Here is a 14368-nt window from a genome sequence, read left to right as displayed (position 1 = left end):
CGGTACCCCTGAGCAGCTCCGGAGCAGGCATGTGGCCTGACATAGGTCCTCTGCCCGAAGCCTCGTTTTTCTGCAGTGCTGGCAGGCCTGTCGACTTTGAGCACTTCTTAGGCACCAGGGAGGAGGAATGGTGCTGGGAGGGTTCTGGTGCCAGCGGTGCACTGCATGCCGACGCACCAGGTGTGCAGTCTGACTCAGAGGGCAACAATGTAGAACAAAGCAGTCTCTATGAGGAGGGCCCTCAAGGAAATATCCTGCTCCTTCTGAGTTTGAGGGTGAAAGTTTTGCAGCTCGTGCACTTATCTTTTCTCTGGGACTTCCCCAAAGACTTTAAACAGCACTTGTGGAGGTCACTAATGGGCACTGGCCGGCTGCACGAGGAACATGATTTAAAGCCTGGGGAATGGGGCATGCCCCGCTCCAAGGCAAAGTCCCAGCCGGAACTCTCCTAAACAACTACTCTAACACTTAACTTAAAGGTCTAACTAAGTATCTATCAACTAACAACAAAGGAGACAGAACAATGGACTGTAAGAACCGCTAATGCTCTTGTGATGCAAGACAAGGTGCTCTCACCAAATGTCACAGATGGTAAGAAGGAACTGAGAGGGCATAGGTTGGCAGTGCCTAATATACCAGCACATGAGCGCAGCACTCAAGAGGGCACTACAGCCAAACCTATGGGTACCGCTAAGGCAAAAATCTGACTGTGTACGTGGGTATGCACACATCTTGAATGGACATGAGCAAGCACTTGAAGAAGAATAAGATTACTCTGATTACATTTTTTTCTGGACAGCACTTTTAAGTCATCACGTATCTGTATATTACCAGATCATTAAAGTGCCAATTGTGATGGAAAGGACACTAGGAACTGAATTGAGTCTACTTCTTCTTAATTTCACGTACCAGCTGCTGAATATCTAAAATGGTTGCTACTCTCTGGGATCCAAGTGTTTCCATAGCCCTTAACCATTCAGCCCCAAAGGCTTCCAACCTCCATGTTTTAGGATTTTTTAAAATGTATGCAGAAATCTAAAAGGAGTGGCACACCAAACATAGCAAAGTTATTTTGTGAGTAACTGAACCTAACACTATCAAGTTGCATGACAAGGAGCAAATTATAATGAATCCTGTAGTACACTGTCAGATATTGGCTGGGTGGGGCAAAGATGAAGAAACTTTGAGATGGCAAAACAATTTTTATGAACAAAAATGACATTTAGCATTCTATTACATATCTGCAATTTATACAATTGTAGGAAGTAGCTACCACTTGTTTACTTTCCCTCATTACACATTTGAAATGTGCCCATCACCAGAGTCTAGTTTGACACACATTTCTTTTAAAACAAAACCTCAATGGTATTTCATATTTAACAGCTAATCCTACTAGGACACCATTGTTGCTGGTTGCTTTAGCAGTGACTTGAATGACAAAAACTCCTTTTTCCAGTTCTCAGATTCATGTGGCTCCTCTTTATAAAAAGGAATTTGATCAACTGCCTCATTCATCTCCTGATTGCTCCTCCTCCGTTCACTCCTATCTGATTATCTCCTGAGTGCACTGCTAACTCAAATTGAACATGGCAAAAGCCAAACACTTCTTCCCTCCTGCAAGCCCTCCACGTCATCATCCTTGCTCACAGTCATTTTAGTGTTATATTATTGTAAGTTTTCTCTGCACTGATTTCCATGCCATATTTTGTGGAGGTTTCATTCAGTTGTTTCACACGGTTGGAAAACTGACGTGATGGGATCAGCTCACATATCACTGTCAGTGGACAAGAGCTGGAGACAGTGAAACAGTTCAAGTATTTCACCACTGATGAAGGATCCAAGGCAGAAATTTGGGCAAAAACTGCACAAACAGCAGCAGCAGTGGCAAAGCTAAAGCCAGTTTAGAGGAATAAGAACATCTCCCTGGAATCCAAACTGAAACTGCTGCACGCATTAGTCATCTCCATTTTTCTCTATGCATGTGAGACATGGACTCTTATGGCAGAACTTGAACATAAAATACAGGTAGTAAAGATGAGATGCTTCCATAAAATCCTGGGCATCTCTTACTTTGACCACATTACTAATGAAGAGGTCCGCAACATCATCACCCAATACACTGGGTCATATGAAGACCTTCTGATGATCGTGAAGAAGTGCAAGCTGAAGTGGTATGGCCATGTAACAAGATCATCTGGCCTATCCAAGATCATCCTCCAAGGGACGGCACACGGGAAGAGAAGAAGAGGTAGATAGAAGAAGAGATGGACTGACAACATAAAAGAGGGGACAGGAATGGACTTCACAGAGACTCAAGCACTGACACACAATCATCAGGAGTGGTGATAATTGGTTGATTGCTCATCAGTGGTGGTGCCCCAACGACCAATGCGGTTATGGGAGTGATGATGGACTAAGTTATTTCAGCACAATTATTTATTGTTTCAATTTGTGTCTGTTCTAGTCAGAATTTTAGATTCACCAGCTTGATGAAAAAGAAAAAAATTGCCAGTATGTAGTACCTTTATCCAGAAGGGCCTCAGTATATGAAGTATACTGAAGCATATCTGGATCTCATACACCACTGGAATGCTGCAATGGTGAAACACTGCACTTGTTATGCAGCAGTAGCTGCATCTTTTTAACTAAAGAAAGAAGTTAAAGCATCTTTTGGTAAAGTTGGAATGTGGATCCAGGTTCAGTTATTATCCAGAACTCCTATAAATTATATACCTAAAAAAACTCCAAAGAAAGCACCTGTTGTAACTTTCTATCACCATATGGGATATTGGTTAAGTACTTGGTGGGAAGAATGTCATCAACAAAGTTTTGTACAGAGTCCTTATTTTCCTTAGTGCTATCCAACTATTAACCACACTAAATAGGATTTAAACAATAGAACACTGTGTCCTATTGTCCAGATATTTACTTTTTTTAGATCTGCATTTCTATTATATTTACACACATTTTTGAAAGGGTGAATGTGTTTGTACTTACCAGGTTGATGTATTCAAAAATCATAAAAAATGTATTGACTTAATACAATGACTTAGTACAAAGTAGCAAAAGATGCCTGGAAATTAACATGTCTCCAGCTTAAAAATCACTCAGTATAACAGAAGATAAAAGCCTTCAAAACACATATAACCACAAAAGTTGTTTTTTTTAATTAAAACTGCAAGTTTAAGAAATTAATGCAGCATAATGAAAAACTTGTAACTAATCATACAAAAATGAACTTAAATTCTAAAACATGAAAAATGTATTCCAATTTCTGTCATGACTTACATAATACAGAAACACAAAAATACGGTACTCAGAATTAATGTCAATCTTAAAGACTGGCATGCTGGGCAAGGAAGGTTCTTATTCTTTGTAGAAGTTCTTTCTTTACACTGTCCGGTACCAAGGCTGAAATACAAATAAAAAAAGCAGGTAAGAAATAGGGAAAAAAGAAAAAGATATATGCAGCACAGTACATCATAAGTTGCCCCTGCAATTCTGTTGATGCATGACAGACTTTCCTAGAACACCACCAAGCCAATTCAGCAGTCTCCTGTTGGGGTTGGAGAGCAGTCCAAAGAAGATGGAAGGATTTATATTTGGCAGTAGGTGGGATGCAATCAGCAGCAAAGGATCTGACTCACTTTCTACCCCATAAGCTCTGTTGTGAAACTGAAGAGCTAGGGCAGAGGTTCTCAAATTTCATTGCACCCTTCTGACAACGCGACTCTTTTCTGACAACAAAAATTACTACATGACCTCAGGAGGGGGTACCAAAAGCTGAGCCTGCCCAAGCAGGCGGGGTTGGGGGGCGAGAAAGGCCGAGCCCCACTGCCCCAGGCGGGCAAGCTGGCCACAGCTGAAGCCCAAGGGTTTCCCTAGGCAGAGGGCCTGTAACCTGAGCCCAGCCACCCAGGACAGAAGACCTTGGGCTTCAGCCCCAGGGCAGTGGGCCTTGGGCTTCGGCCTCTGGCCCAAGCAAGTCTAATGCCAGCCCTGATAACTACATTAAAATGGGGTCCCAACCCAGTTTGAGAACTGCTAAGGAATTTTGTCATGGCGAATAGCAAGGGTCTGAGAACAGGAATTCAGAAGTTTCATTTCTGAGTACACTAAATAGGCTTTGTTAGTTTGTTTTTTAGCAGCTTTATCTTCTTTAACACTAGAGGTTTCCTAGATGGCCTGACTGGCTGTGGGGCAACTGAATGGACTGCAAAAAGGAGACTTAAACAAAGCACTTTCTTCATGAGATGCAAATTGTCTCTCTTGCTATCTCCCCCCGATATTCCACTGCCCTGTTAACCCAGCCTCACAGAGGTCTCCAGCCAAAACAACAGAGGGTATGTCTACATCTACAATTTTGCAGCGCTGGTTGTTACAGCTGTATTAGTACAGCTGTATAGGGCCAGCGCTGCAGAGAGGCCACACTTACAGCAACCAGCGCTGCAAGTGGTGTTAGATGTGGCCACACTGCAGCGCTGTTGGGCGGCTTCAAGGGGGGTTCGGGGAACGCGAGAGCAAACCGGGGAAGGAGACCAGCTTCGCCGCGGTTTGCTCTCGCGTTCCCCGAACCCCCCTGCAAACCGCAGGGAAGGAGACCTGCTTGCTCGGGGGTTCGGGGAACGCGAGAGCAAACCGGGGAAGGAGACCAGCTTCGCCGCGGTTTGCTCTCGCGTTCCCCGAACCACACTGCAAACCGCAGGGAAGGAGACCTGCTTGCTCGGGGGTTCGGGGAACGCGACAGCAAACCGGGGAAGGAGACCAGCTTCGCCGCAGTTTGCTCTCGCGTTCCCCGAACCACCCTGCAAACTGCAGGGAAGGAGACCTGCTTGCACGGGGGTTCGGGGAACGCGAGAGCAAACCGGGGAAGGAGACCAGCTTCGCCGCGGTTTGCTCTCGCGTTCCCCGAACCCCCCTGCAAACTGCAGGGAAGGAGACCTGCTTGCTCGGGGGTTCGGGGAACGCGACAGCAAACCGGGGAAGGAGATCTGCTTGATTACCAGAGGCTTCCTCAGGTATGCTGGGATACCTGCTTATTCCACGGAGGTCAAGAAAAGCGCTGGTAAGTGTCTACACTTGATTACCAGCGCTGGATCACCAGCGCTGGATCCTCTACACCCGAGACAAAACGGCAGTACGGCCAGCGCTGCAAACAGGGAGTTGCAGCGCTGGTGATGCCCTGCAGATGTGTACACCTCCTAAGTTGCAGCGCTGTAACCCCCTCACCAGCGCTGCAACTTTGTGATGTAGACAAGCCCAGAGATATGAACACATCTCTCCCATACACCACGCACACAATTCTACTACGGTCAATGAGACCACTGAGGGCATTTAATTGTTAAGCAGATTTTTCTGTCTTTTTAAAAGGAAGTTACATATAAAAAGATTTATTTTAAATACATGAGTCAGCGCAGAAACAATAAGGCTTTCATGGCAATATGAATTTACACATGTAGCCCATTTGTGATTACTAGTTAGGCTATTATATAGTTTCCTCTATATGCAATGTGGGTAACTTATTGGTGCTTAGACAAAGTTTCTAGAGTATTTAAATGTGTAAGCTTAGTGAGGCATTAATGGTTATTTTTTGCATTAAGTGACATTACTTTTCTTACCTCTACCTTTGGGAGTGATTTCTGCCACCAAGTCATCAACAGTAACATGCTCTAACCCCTTTTCTTTGATTACATCTAGGGAAGACCAAGAAAACCACTTGAATATTTCAAATCCATTCATTAGAAAAACAGGCCTATTCAAATATTATAATACAAAAACTGCACATGTAGGTTAATCATATATATGTAATCCTATATATAATCCTATAATTAATCATATATATGTTATCCTACTGTGGATTTAGTCTAATTCATATTATGGAGTTCAGATTACTATATCAGTGGGTGTGGTATAAGAACCTGAAAAAACAAATGCACAGATCAGTAAGCTCACTTGACCACCATTTAGCAAAAATATCCTGTATATACCAATGACAGGCACTGTCTGGGCATGTAGCAATGCAGCACTTATTTACAAGTCTTTGACCAGAACATGACTGTAATTTCAGTTAAATATTATATGTAACATTAACCAGAAGCACAACTGTAAAGATTTGAAGACAATTAAAGAGATAAACACACTGTCAATTGCTCAGGAATATAGCAGCAATTTTGAAAGTACTCCTTTAGAAAGATCAGGTCTAACGTACACATGTACACAGTATTCTCCCTGCTCATGTTTCAGTGTGTTCATATGCATATTAGGATTATTTTTCAGAAAATCACTTTCCTTAAATATAGTAAATACTTTTGGGAAATGCAGAACCCAATCCTGAAAGGAATTTCAACTTTGATCAGCATAGTTGTGCACTGCTGGAAAGTGCTCTGCATTTGTAAATAATGACTGCTGTAACCAATACTGTAAAATGTTTCAGCTGAGAATAGAACTAAATAATCCTAGCACTATAAGCTACAGAAAAATGTACTGTGACTGCCATCAAAAACACCATTTGGGCACAGTAAGTCTTATCAGAAGAAACTTTAAATATCAATATTCAAATTTTCTTTTTTTTGGCTCTTAACAGGAAAACAATCGTGCTGATTTAGAAAGCTGCTAGCCCCCCATGGAAGCTGACCATTTTGGTAATAAGAATTTTATCTAAATTTAATACATTCACTATTTACCTTTAATATTGACACTTGAAAACAAAATTTTGGTAATTAGCAGTTAATCTGTTGCTGTTTTCCTTCATCTAAATCAGTGATTTTGTTTTCATTAAAATTTTTCATAAATAGAAATAATGCACAAGCACTCCTCCCTCCCATACAAACACATCTGCAGAAAATATCTTAGTTGTCCTCGGAGGTAAAAATGGTTCTTAAATAAATTTTATCTAGCACAGACTATTGTTTATGGCATACCTCTCTGCTTGCTGCTTTTGCTTTTATCCTCTTGTGACATGAAAATCACTTGTCAAAATGAAAAACTGTATAAAAATCAGTTCTTTAGATGTTAGCAATCAAGCAGTCACACATTTTAGAAGCTTAAATACAATAGACCTTGGCAACTACAATGAAGTCCAAATCAGAGGAAATTTCAAAAAGTCAGCATCAGCCAAAGATGTGAAAATGCATTTTGGGCTATCCAGGTTGCCTGAGAATTGGTGAACAGAGATACATCCAAGATGATTCCAAAACCACAAAACACCAATGTGAGTACAGGTGTAGTGAGAAGGAATCCCATAAGAAAGCATTCACACCCTGCCTTCCACATTTGTCCGAGATGCTCTCTTGCCCAACAGCATCATCTCTGTCTTATTCACACTGACCTTCAGGTACTCAAGCTTTCATCTGGAACTCTTATTTGGCTACGGTGATGCACCTATTCTCTTACCTTAGGCAATAACTAAGGGTGTTGAATGTAGTTAACCTTAATTACCTTTACAGTGTGCCTTCAACTGATCCTTCCAGCCACATTCAATTAATTTGGCTCTCAGCAGCTCTTTAAGGCTGTAAAGATGACAAAGTAAACTTACTAGAAGAAAAAGTGTTTTTAACAGCAAAGAAAGAATATTTCACTTCAAAACAGGTTATAAAAAATACATCACTGTAAGCTTCTGTATGCACAACTGCACACTAATTCATGCTGGGAAACAAAATAAGCTACTGTATTCAAAGGGATCCAAGATGGCCAGGAGTAAGTGTAAGTGACTTTCGGTGTAAGTGACCTGATTTCAAAGAAACACTTGTAACTCTGAATTTGAAGTATCCAAACAATGTTTTCATTGGAGATTTAAACTGGGCATTGAATATCCTACAATATTTTTATCATCGGAGAAGTCTGGGAAAGGGGGAATGTGCCTGGTCTATAACCTCCTCTCAGCACAATCAACAAGTGTAGAACAAAATTGAAAAGGATAAGACAATTTCACTCTATTTTGTTCCTAGCATAGTAGCAACCCTCCTTAACTGCCAGGGAGTACACTGGATATGGGAAAGCAGCAGACTAATACTTAAAGAGGTGCAGGAGAAACAAATTAAAATAAGATGTGATAAACTAGCATAGTGGCTTAGTAGCAGAAATTCCAGTCCTTTACTCCATGGGCTGGGAGCGCACTTAGCCTTCGATCATCCTGCTTTGCTCAAGCCATCCCCCATTTTTGAATGAAAGAGTTGGACCAACAGTCTGAAGTGTGAACTCTGGTCCTCTTTGACCAGTAGGATATTAAGAGGCAAGATGTTTAGATGAGGAAGGACAATATAGGGGATTCTGGAAGACCAAATTAAAACTAATTGTGGTTGCTTTGCTGTTTTGGATAAATTGAATTCAAGAAAAAAAATTCTACTGCTCCACCATTGTATGTAACAGAACACAATCTTGATACTGTGCTTAGATTTTATTTGTGCAATAATATTTTAGGGAAACAATTTCTCTCCACTCCTTCTGCCAAAAAAGTTGATAAAACTTATTTTACTCTGATTTAAGAGTAAACAATACCTCATTATCCTTTTAAGTATCCTAGTAGCAAGTGTGCATTTTTACAAAGCACCATTCCAAAATATATAATCACAACTAGGAGGGGAATAAGCGAAAAGTAACATGGCAGTGATTCACAGAATATGATAATGGGAAGAAAAATGTCCATGAGAGAGGACCTCTCTCTTTCAAGGGTCTAAGAAAATGAAGGAGTTGGAGATCCACTGATGCAAGGGATTTTAAACTTAGAACATTCTGACAAAGAGGGAGAAACAGTGCATATAGTATGAAGAGTGAAAGAGAGGGAGGAGGAAGAAGAGAGTTGAGACAGCAAAGAAAATAAATTCTAGCTTAGAAATGCTATTATCCAGTCTGTTCTGGCTACCAATTCACTGTTAACTAGATGGCTGAAAGTCTAAATTAGAGATACACCTCTACCCCAATATAATGCTGTCCTCAGGAGCAAAAAATCTTACCGCATTATAGGTGAAACCTCATTATGTCAAACTTGCTTTGGTCCGCCCGAGTGCACAGCCGCCCCGCCCGAGTGCACAGCCGCCCCGCCCCCCCCCACCCTCCCCAGACCACTGCTTTACAGCATTATATCTGAATTCATGTTATATCGGGTCACGTTATATCGCGGTAGAGGTGTATTAATATTTTCTCCCATACAGAAGTATGGGGGAAGAAATTTGCGCACAGAAAAAGGAAACTGCACCTCTTCCTCTTTGCCCGAAAAAAGAATAAATTGCAACCTCATTGTTTAACAGTGTAATTTTAGATCCGACAAAGATGTTTTCTCCATTAACAACAACCCTGGTGTTCACTTGGGATTTATAAGCCAACTTTCCCACCTCTTATTATTTTACCAGCTTTTTTGTTTTAGTTAAAAACTGACCGAGAGGGTTTATTTTTTCTTACTTTTGAATATTTTAATTAAGTCTTCTTTACTGGTATAATACACAAGATTTTCACAACTGTTTTGCGCATTTAGAATTATAGAAGGGATTTCACCTTCTTTACTTTTTAGGACAGCCTTCATGCTACACCATTTTATGACATTTAATGAGCATTAAAAACATATAAGAAAAAAAATCTACTTACCGTTCTCGCTCTCCTGTTTCTATTAGTTTTTGGTTAATAGTTGCTCTCATCTGCGCATCTTTATTCATGTTGAAAACCTAGATTTCCACAGCAAATCTATAAAATTATTAAAAAAAGATTTAAATAACACTGTTTACTAATCATTTGCAACATAAGAAAACATGTATGTAATTAAACAATTAAATTTCCCTTTCTGTACAGTCTGTTAGGCCTGGTCTACAGTGGAAAATAAGGTTGGCTTAACTACGTCAGTCAGAGGTGTGGAAAATCCACACCCCTGAGTAGCATTGTTAAACCAACCTAAGTCCCCATGTATACAGTGCTAGATTGACAGAAGAATTCTTCCCGCAACCTGGCAACCACCTCAGGGAGGTGAATTACCTGTAGGAGAACTCCTTGTGTCAGCATAGGCAGCACATACACTGAAGCACTACACTGGCACAGCTGCAGCATTTTGAGTGTAGACCCCCTCCGCTTCTGGCATTTGTTTAATTTACACAGTTAGCCAAGAGAAAGATGTTAACTCAACTTACTGAAGACAGTCACACATTGTTTATATCAGAAATACTGATTAACAGAACTCAGCAAGGTGATCACATATGAATGAACCTTACTGTCCTCATATACATTCAGAAACTACTGTTCACTCCTGATGACCCAAACTGTATACAATAACCTTTGCTTCCTGATTAACTAGTGTTTTCTGCACATTCACCTCCACTTTAGAATGCTGGTAAAGAGAGAAAAAAAAAAAAAAACCTGCCACAATTCTTGAAGTTGTGTGCAGTGGTGCTGTAGCCAGGATATTTGAGTTGCAAGGTGGGTGAGGTAATATCTTTTGTTGGATCAACTTCCATTGGTAAGAAAAGTTATAGCCCAGAAGAGCTCCATGTAAGCTCAAAAGCTTGTCTCCATCACCAACAGAAGTTCGTTCAATACAGTAGACTCAAGAGTTATGAACACCTCAGGAATGGAGATTGTTCATAACTGTGAACAAAACGTTATGGTTGTTCTTTCAAATGTTTACAACTGAACAATGACTTAATACAGCTTTAAAACTTTAGTATTCAGAGGAAAAATGCTGCTTTTACCCATCTTAATTTAAATAAAACGGGTTCTCAAACTGCGGGTCAGGACCCCTCGGGGGTCACAAGGTCATTACATGAGGGGGAGTCACAAGCTGTCAACCTCCACCCCAAACCCAGCTTGCCTCCAGCAGTTACAATGGTGTTAAATTTATTTAAAAGGGTGTTACATTTATTGGAGGGGGTCCTACACAGAGGCTTGCAATATGAAAGATGTCGCCAGTAAAAAAGTTTGAGGCCCAGTGAAATAAAACAAGCATAGAAATAGTTTCTTTACCTTGTCAAAAATTTTTTTTAAAACTTCCCCTTTTTCTTTTTTAGTAGTTTATATTTAATATAGTACTATACTGTATTTGCTTTTTTTTTTTTCTCCTGTCTCTGCTGCTGCCTGATTGCATACTTGCAGTTCCAAATGAGGAATGTGTTTGACCTTGACCTGTCATTTCATAACTCCAGTGTTCATAACTCTCAGGTTCTATTGTAAAAGATATTATCTCATCCACCTTGTCTCTCTACAGTTATTAAATTCATGGCTCTAATAAGAGATTGCCAGACTTTGATGAAGGTATGTAGAAAACTTTTGCCCCTAAATACCAGCGCTGCCTGTGATAATATGTACACATGATAATTTCTCCACCACTAAAGGAAAGGGAGGACAGATAAACAATTATGGTTTAATTTTCATAAAAGGACGAAGAGGAGTCACTTGAGCCACTTCATACCCACAACTCTACCACCTTACCTCAAGATCTGGTATTTCAGCCCTGATTTGAAGAAAGGCTGCTATCTGCCCTGAACTATGGAGTGGTTCTATGGCATGGTCAAATTAGAAACTGGAGACCATCAAATTCAGCTGTGCTTGGGTCAGTCCTACTGAGCTGAGTGCTCTCACCTCCCTGTGTAATGATGCAACAGCCGGCACTGGGACTGCAGCACAGATTTAGTAAAGTGGGGGTGAGATACTATAACGTTAGAAGAGCTGAGTTTCAGATAACGTTCAACCAGAGGGCCTCGGTTCTCCCAACCCACCCAGCCACCTACCTACCTACCGCCATCCCCGAGCCTCCACAGGGTAGAGACTCCATAGCACACGTGACAGAAAACCAGCACCACTCCCCAATAACCTGCCGTCTTCCCACCCCCAGCCAATGGCCAGACCCCATCCCTCCCGCCTAGTGACCTGCCTTCTCCCTCCCAACTCCCACCATCAGCCAGTGACCAGACCCCTTTCTCCCTCACTTCCCCGCCCGGTGACCTATCTTCTCCCCACCCAGTGATCACCCCCCCACCAGGCACTGACCAGACCCCCACTTCTCTCCAGCCATTCCCCAATCCTCCTCACCCCCGCCAGAGTCACCCGCCCCGTCCGACCTGCCCCCCGCCCTGTGGCTCGGGGCTAGGGTGACAAGATAGCCGCTGTGAAAAAAACGGGACAGGGGGCGGGTGGTTTACAGGCGCCTGTATAAGAAAAAGTCCCGCAAACCGGACTGCCCCCTTACAACCAGGACCTCTGGTAGCCCTAGTCCGGGCTGAGCTACACCCACTGCGGGGGAGGGGGAGCCATAGTGCCGCCGCCAGGCCGGCCAGGGGAGCACGGCGCCAAGCGAAGGCTCGCGGCAGCCCCAGAGCCAGGCCAGTCTCTATGGCAGCTCTCCGCCCCGCGGCGTGAGGAAGCGCGGGCCTGGCCCCAAAGCTGGGAACCCAGGTGCGCGGCGAAGGTGGGGGCGGGGACTTCAGGCCGAGCCCCGCGGCTCCCCGCCCCCTCCAAGCGCGCCCCCGGCCCTCCTGTGGAGAGTCGAACAACGCGACCGGTTCGCTCGGGACCCCAGGACTCACCCCCGCGGCGGCGCGTCCAGCTCTGTTAAGGGAGAAGGCGACGCCGTCTCCCAGGGAGAACCCAGCCCTGCCAAACTCCTGCCCTCCCCTTCGCGCGCGGGACCTTGGGAAATGGAGTCCGGGACGACGTCGTCGCTTGCTCAATTTAAAAACTACAACTCCCAGTATGCCCTAAGGTCTGGGTGCTCGGAAGTGCCGATTCCCTAGGAGGCTAGAACTACAACTCCCAGCATGCCCCACGTTCTGGGCGCCTCCGTGTGGCATACAACTCCCGACATGCCTGGCGACGGACAGCCGCAGTTCCTTGCGGTTAGAGCCCTAAAACTACCATTCCCATGGTGCTCCGCGCTCCGCATGCTACTTACCTGAGCCAGTGAGGTGGCTCGCTTCGCGCACACAGTCTCCTTCCAAACTTTCTCCCTCGTCGCAGGCGGTAACTCCGGGCCTGGCCGGGGATGGAGGCGGCGGCCAACTGCTCCCTGCGGGTGAAGCGGCAGCTCTTGGACCCCAAGTTCGAGGGCTACAAGCTCTCCCTGGAGCCGCTGGCCTGCTACCAGCTGGGGCTGGACTCGGGTGAGGGACGCTGGGGGAACGTGGCCGCGGAAGGGCAGGGCAGGGTCGGGCGGAGCGGGGTCTCGGGACTCCTCAGTGGGGAGATGTCGCTGGCAGGGGAGCCCTGGCTCGGCAGCGCTGTGGGTGTGGCTGGGGTTGGGTCTGGGTCTGGGTCTGGGTCTCTCCTTACAGGAGCCGGCGTTTGTTTGCCCTGGCTGAAGTCTTCTCCCGGCCGCGATTGCTTTGCTCTGCCCCAGCTGCTGGCCCCCGGACGGAGGTGGCTGCCCGTTCGTGCGGGGTAAAGTCATGCCCGCCCCAGGTGGCTGGAAGCTGCTGTTGTGCTCGGCTGCAGGGCAGGTGTTGAGTAAACGTTCTCCGGGGCCTCGGGACAACCCCTCGCCGCGGAAATCACCATGCTGGGAAACTTTAATATGTTTGTTCCAGGTTTGGGGGCATTCGCCTCTAGAGCCATGTGTGCGGTCGCTTGTGTGGTCAGGGTTGCCATCGTCGGCTGATAGAGCCGTGCTGGCCGAAGTCTCTAGTACTCCTGGTGTAGGCCTGCACTTTCTCTAACGCCTCTGTCAGTCTGCAAGTAACTTCTGAGTTTTGTTGGCTTTGGGGGTTTTAGCATTTCATCATTAATATTTCCTTAACCTATGGTTGTGCTTGTAATACTCCCCTCTCCCCATACCCCTTCATCAGTAGTATAGTGATGTCCTCTTGTAGTGTGGTCCTTGGGGCTTGCACTGGGCTCCATCTTTTATATCAACCTCTTCCTAATAGCAGCAAAGAATCCTGTGGCACCTTATAGACTAACAGACTTTTTGGAGCATGAGCTTTCGTGGGTGAATACCCACTTCGTCAGATGACGAAGTGGATATTCACCCACGAAAGCTCATGCTCCGAAACGTCTGTTAGTCTATAAGGTGCCACAGGATTCTTTGCTGCTTTTACAGATCCAGACTAACACGGCTACCCCTCTAATACTCTTCCTAATAGGTGTCCTGATGAATTTGAAGCCCTCAGATCTTCTGGTTTCGGAAGGGAAGGAGGAGCCTATTTTTTACCTTCCCATTCTGAGACTTCTGACAGTCTGTATCCCAGAGTCCTATGGGTTGAGTTTTTTCTGTACTTTTCCATCCGCCTGTATTTTTTGAGAGTCCTTGTTCCTGGTGAACAGTGCTAGTGTCTTTGTTTGTAGCCCTCCTTAAGATATGAACAGTTGCAGGTGAAATTTACATGTTATTTGTTAGTTTCAAAGCTGCTCACAGAACAGTAGCTCTGAAACTGACCTTGAGGTCTTTTAATTTCACACT

At 44.2% G+C, this 14368-nt stretch overlaps 2 protein-coding genes across 3 annotated transcripts in view; one reads left to right on the top strand and one right to left on the bottom strand.

The window, feature by feature from the left end:
- Nucleotides 1-3144: 3144 nt before the first annotated feature.
- On the bottom strand, nucleotides 3145-12616 carry ENY2 (ENY2 transcription and export complex 2 subunit). Of its 2 annotated transcripts, none has more exons than XM_050941486.1 (5): nucleotides 12501-12616; nucleotides 9580-9675; nucleotides 7438-7508; nucleotides 5619-5693; nucleotides 3145-3411 (listed from the first exon to the last, which is right to left on the bottom strand). In XM_050941486.1, exons 2-5 carry the CDS (start codon nucleotides 9645-9647, stop codon nucleotides 3335-3337), a joined length of 291 nt encoding a protein of 96 aa, XP_050797443.1. In that variant the 5' UTR covers nucleotides 9648-9675; nucleotides 12501-12616; the 3' UTR covers nucleotides 3145-3334. The 2 variants fall into 2 exon arrangements, with proteins under 2 accessions (XP_050797443.1, XP_050797445.1); XM_050941488.1 differs by lacking the exon at nucleotides 12501-12616 and adding an exon at nucleotides 12164-12223.
- A 231-nt stretch (nucleotides 12617-12847) lies between these two features.
- NUDCD1 (NudC domain containing 1) overlaps nucleotides 12848-14368 on the top strand; it is a 159704-nt gene continuing 158183 nt past the window's right edge. The window contains exon 1 of the mRNA XM_050940947.1: nucleotides 12848-13073. Coding sequence (XP_050796904.1) covers nucleotides 12956-13073 — 118 coding nt within the window. The 5' untranslated portion in view covers nucleotides 12848-12955. The remainder of the gene's footprint in view (nucleotides 13074-14368) is intronic.

Source organism: Gopherus flavomarginatus, chromosome 2 (assembly GCF_025201925.1).
Source record: "Gopherus flavomarginatus isolate rGopFla2 chromosome 2, rGopFla2.mat.asm, whole genome shotgun sequence".
In the NCBI taxonomy this organism is placed as follows: Eukaryota; Metazoa; Chordata; order Testudines; family Testudinidae; genus Gopherus; species Gopherus flavomarginatus.
This window is presented reverse-complemented; position numbering and strand designations above follow the sequence as displayed.